Genomic DNA, 5,416 nt, shown 5'->3' on the forward strand with positions numbered 1-5,416 from the left:
GTGACAGATAGAATAGAAGATAGATAGAATAAACTTATTTATATATTTGTTTCTTGTAAGCTAGGGAAGTAGTTTGATTTGACGGTCACTTACTGAATTGTGACAGATAGAATAGAAGATAGATAGAATAAACTCATTTACATATTTGTTTCTTGTAAGCTAGGGAAGCAGTTTGATTTGACGGTCACTTACTGAATTGTGACAGATAGAATAGAAGATAGATAGAATAAACTTATTTATATATTTGTTTCTTGTAAGCTATTGTTTCTTGTAAGCTAGGGAAGCAGTTTGATTTGACGGTCACTTACTGAATTGTGACAGATAGAATAGAAGATAGATAGAATAAACTTATTTATATATTTGTTTCTTGTAAGCTAGGGAAGTAGTTTGATTTGACGGTCACTTACTGAATTGTGACAGATAGAATAGAAGATAGATAGAATAAACTCATTTACATATTTGTTTCTTGTAAGCTAGGGAAGCAGTTTGATTTGACGGTCACTTACTGAATTGTGACAGATAGAATAGAAGATAGATAGAATAAACTCATTTACATATTCGTTTCTGATTTGACGGTCACTTATTGAATTGTGACAGATAGAATAGAAGATAGATAGAATAAACTCATTTACATATTTGTTTCTTGTAAGCTAGGGAAGCAGTTTGATTTGACGGTCACTTACTGAATTGTGACAGATAGAATAGAAGATAGATAGAATAAACTCATTTACATATTTGTTTATTGTAAGCTAGGGAAGCAGTTTGATTTGACGGTCACTTACTGAATTGTGACAGAATAGAAGATAGATAGAAAAAACTAATTTATATACTTGTTTCTTGTAAGCTAGGGAAGCAGTTTGATTTGACAGTCACTTACTGAATTGTGACAGATAGAAGAGAAGATAGATAGAATAAACTCATTTACATATTCGTTTCTGATTTGACGGTCACTTACTGAATTGTGACAGATAGAATAGAAGATAGATAGAATAAACTCATTTACATATTTGTTTCTTGTAAGCTAGGGAAGCAGTTTGATTTGACGGTCACTTACTGAATTGTGACAGATAGAATAGAAGATAGATAGAAAAAACTCATTTACATACTTGTTTCTGATTTGACGGTCACTTACTGAATTGTGACAGATAGAATAGAAGATAGATAGAATAAACTCATTTACATATTTGTTTCTTGTAAGCTAGGAAAGCAGTTTGATTTGACGGTCACTTACTGAATTGTGACAGATAGAATAGAAGATAGATAGAAAAAACTCATTTACATACTTGTTTCTGATTTGACGGTCACTTACTGAATTGTGACAGATAGAATAGAAGATAGATAGAATAAACTAATTTATATATTTGTTTCTTGTAAGCTAGGGAAGCAGTTTGATTTGACGGTCACTTACTGAATTGTGACAGATAGAATAGAAGATAGATAGAATAAACTCATTTACATATTCGTTTCTTGTAAGTTAGGGAAGCAGTTTGAATAGAAGAATAGAATAGAAGACAGATAGAATAAACTCATTTACATATTTGTTTCTTGTAAGCTGTGCCCTTGTTCCGGACAAAGTCTCTTATGTTTTGGCTTGTCCGTGAAGCAAGAATGGGGTGGTATGCCTTCTTGCAAGCCTCACATTCAGTCAAAGTTGCCAGCTTCCCTTTTGTGATGTGGTTTCCAAAGAATTTCATGACTGATTTGACCTCTGAAGCGGTCCATGGTCTTTTTACATAGGCCCTTTTTTTCTTTGGTCTGTCAAGCTCTATTAGAAATGTATTAGATGGTTAAAGTACAACATAGTTAAATCCAATGTATATAAGAGAGAAATGAATACCAAGGTAATGCAAAGTTGAAACAAAACCAGACATACCTTTAACTTTAGTGGATGAAGTAGCATCTCTGCAGACTTGTTCATCTCGCACATTTTCACCTATACCGTGTAAAAAATCAAATTAAAACCTTTTTTCATGGCATATTTACCAAATTTCATTGCATATGAAATCATATGACATTGTTTCCCTCTCAAAAATCAGTTGCATGATGCATAAGAAACATATACTACACTTTTATTCGGAGATTTTAAAGGCACAGTATGTAACTGTAAGTTGTGCCGCTACAGGTCGCTTATTCAAAAAGATAAAAGGTGTAGCTTAACGCAGTGAATGAATATGAAATCTCATTCAATAGGGACAGAGACAGAGACTTGAGGACAGAGACTTGGGGTTTCCACGGAGGAGAGAGGTGAGGGGGCCGGTGATGACACTGTAGTTCTTGATGAAGAGATAGATGTTATCAAAACCAAGAAATCTCTGGAGTTCCCTTATGGCGGTGGGAATTTAGGATAGTATCCACCTTCCTTTCATCCATGGTGCCTTGTTTGTTTATGACGTACCAGAGGAACTGGATCTCTGACTGATGGAACTGGCACTTCTCTGCTTTCAAGAATAGTTGATCCAAACTCCGGGAGTAAATGAGGATGTTGTTGTAGTAGACCAGTACAAATCAGTGGAGGAAATTCCGGAGCACCTCATGCGTGAAGTCTTGGAACACGGAGGTGGCTTTTACCAGCCCATCAAAAGGTATTTCACGAGTTCACACTTACATATAATTAGATAGAGTTAAGGTTTATGTGTATTTGGTGTGCTGTCCAGGGCAGGGGTTTTGAGCACGGAATTTGGCCCGAACCCAGAGTACTCCCCCCTGTTGTGGTAGGAATAATAAGAAGTCAGGAGATGGGGTGGTGGAGGGATGCTGATAAACTGTCAACAAACAGAGGCAGGTCTGCTGTATATATACCTCTTATCGTTAATGGAGTTGATTTAACTGAATGTCCTCCTCTCGTGTTAATTAGGTTAATTATCTGAACATGCTCCTCCCAAACTTTGTTAATAAAACATCATTCAATGTGGCCTGTAGGTGTTACGACGTAGTTGTTTCAGGGCTGAGTGAACTAAAGGAAGGGGATCTCGGAACTATGAGGCATTTATTCTACCTAACTTATTTGTAAGTGTGAACTCGTGAAATCGCAATTCTCCAGTGGCAGTCATCTTTGTTGTAAACTAATTCAACCCAAGCGCTCTTTGGTGATGTGGATGATTACGTAACTGTAGATCATCTGTCCATCAATTTGTATAAAGCCCGCCCTGGAAATTTGATTTGCACGGTCTTCGCTGAGTAGAGCATAATTACTCCTCAACGGATCAGGTCCAGACCGAACTTCCCGAACAAAGAAATGTTGTGGGCGGGGTTCGGGCTGGCATCCAGGCTAGTGATATCCAGGGAGCAAACAAGGAACACGGAACCAGGAGATCGATTGGGAGGTAGGTAGCACAGGTAAGTAGCTCATCGGAACGTCACGAAAGTCCTTGTCGCAGTCGAGACCTGACAATGACTGTGTCTGGTGTCAGCTTATACAGAGGTTATATGGTTGATGAGATGATTGGATAAGTGAAAGGTGCAGGAGATTAGAAGTCTGGTAAGGCTGAATGGAGTGAGGGTGGAGCATGGTGATTCCTTGACACTTGACACATTATGCTTGACATAGTGATGCAACTAATCAGGGGTGAAAAATGTTACATGCAAGACCTGAGAGAAGTTTTCTCTTTAGGGTGTCTCGGCTGACCCTGAGAAAGAGGGCGAAAAACTCATATATGCTGGAGGTACTGGGAGTAGAGCAGCTGCTCCTCCAAGTTACAAAGAGCCAGCTAGGGTGGTTCAGGCATCTGGTTAGGATACCTCCCGGATGGCTTCCAGAGGATTTTTTCCAGGCATATCTAACTGGAAAGGGACTCTGGGGAAGACCTAGAACATGCTTAAGGGATGATATCTTTCTGCAAGCCTGGGAACAATTTTGGTTCCCACAGTAGGAGCTGGAGAAAGTGGCTGGGGAAAGGAAAGTATGGAAAGCCCTACTTGGCCTGCTGCCACCGTGGACTGGTTCAGGGTAAGTGGAAGAAAATGGTTGGATGAATGGTAACAAGGTAACATTAATAAAATGTTGATTTCTCATCCAAAACAGTTTTAGTTGATGCTTAAAGTTATGTTTGACCAGCAGTATTTGCAACTTTTGTCCAGTGTCTAATCCTGCTCCCGGAGGGTCATTGCTCTGCAGTTAGCTCCAACCCCAATTAAACACACCTGCTTCATATTTTAACCAGGATATATAAAACATACCTCCCCTCACATACCCTTGCGTTCTCCCCTTCACACTTTGAAAATCTGTTTCTGACTGCAATAAGATCCATCACACAGACAGAATGCTAAAATGAACTAAAATTAATCATCATACATACACGTTTACACAAATATTAAATAACATTAACCATTACTGATTGAGTTGAGCTCCAGAGGTCTGGCTCCATTGGAGTCTTCATCGCTGTCAATGTCCTGGTCGTCATCTTCGTCTGTAAAATCTTAGAAAACACAATGGAAAAATAAGCTTAACATTGCTCATTTCATGTTAGTTAGTACTCATTACTTAATTGATTAAAAAATTGTATAGTAACTGTACCTTGGATTTCATCAAGAGATTTTCCTTTTAATTCTGTCAGCTTACCCTTTTCAAGGGCTAGAAGCAGTTTTGAAATTTTGGTCACCTGGATGGTTGCCTCAGGTAGTCTGTAATATTCTCTATGCACATTAATATTGTGGCCTAGAAAGTCTGCCAGTTGGTCCAGTTCATTATTTTTTAAATTAAGAATTTGGGAAGTTGTTGCAACTTGTTTCCTCAGTTGTGTCGATCTCAAGTACTCTGGGTGAGTTGCACCACACTCAGCAGCAAACCTCTTGAGACAGTCGTGACCTCTGTAGTAGCTAGAGCACTTTGGAACGGCAAAGAGGAATTCATTCTCTTGCAGTACTCCACATTGTGCCCGCTTCTCAATAAGCATTTCCAGAGCTTTTGTGATGTCTGGGTTGAGCAAAACAGCTACTTTTCGTCCTCTTTTTCCTTTTAGCTCAACTCGTGTAAAATATTTGCACAAGCTCTTCTCATAAGCTGAAAGACCCAGCTCGTCAGATGTGTAAGAGTCCTCTCTTTGGAGGAAATTTTTTAGAGGCATCTTGGAGACCTCTCCAACCCGTCGTCTGTTGAACAGGATGATCCTGGTCATTGTTAGCTTGGTGAGACATGCATAGTTGCTCTCAGAGGTATTTTGGCTAAGTTCCTGGAGGGCCGATTCTGCACTTCTTTGTAAATAGTCATTAAGCTTTTCAATGTCTTGAGTGAGTGGCATTTTGGCCGGCTTGTTGTATTTCGAATCATTAATGGTGCTTAACGCTGAGTTCGATATGAATTCCGACCACTTTGATTTGTACAGTTTCTGGAATGCTTCTGCACTGCTTGCCAACTCTGCATTTTCAGCAATAAGAGCATGACATTGGATAATTTCGCTAACTTTTAAGAGGGAGTGTC

General features: G+C 38.9%; 1 protein-coding gene across 2 annotated transcripts; it reads right to left on the bottom strand.

Annotated features, from left to right (window-relative positions):
• Positions 1–1,417: 1,417 nt before the first annotated feature.
• On the bottom strand, positions 1,418–5,133 carry LOC307157820 (uncharacterized protein). Of its 2 annotated transcripts, none has more exons than XM_079869770.1 (4): positions 4,514–5,133; positions 4,332–4,415; positions 1,874–1,933; positions 1,418–1,765 (listed from the first exon to the last, which is right to left on the bottom strand). In XM_079869770.1, exons 1-4 carry the CDS (start codon positions 5,112–5,114, stop codon positions 1,527–1,529), a joined length of 984 nt encoding a protein of 327 aa, XP_079725896.1. In that variant the 5' UTR covers positions 5,115–5,133; the 3' UTR covers positions 1,418–1,526. The 2 variants fall into 2 exon arrangements, with proteins under 2 accessions (XP_079725896.1, XP_079725895.1); XM_079869769.1 differs by having other exon boundaries at positions 4,326–4,415.
• Positions 5,134–5,416: the final 283 nt, after the last annotated feature.

The sequence above is a fragment of the Squalius cephalus genome (assembly GCF_949319135.1).
Source record: "Squalius cephalus genome assembly, chromosome: 4".
Classification (NCBI taxonomy): domain Eukaryota; kingdom Metazoa; phylum Chordata; class Actinopteri; order Cypriniformes; family Leuciscidae; genus Squalius; species Squalius cephalus.

Excerpts from the sequence above, each read along its gene's own strand:
- LOC307157820 (XM_079869769.1), bottom strand. The coding sequence starts at position 5,114 with ATGACCAGGATCATCCTGTTCAACAGACGACGGGTTGGAGAGGTCTCC. Across the intron at positions 1,934-4,325 it reads GCTCAACTCAATCAGTAATG|GTGAAAATGTGCGAGATGAA; the intron begins GTTAATGTTATT and ends TACACGGTATAG. Across the intron at positions 1,766-1,873 it reads TTCATCCACTAAAGTTAAAG|AGCTTGACAGACCAAAGAAA; the intron begins GTATGTCTGGTT and ends CATTTCTAATAG.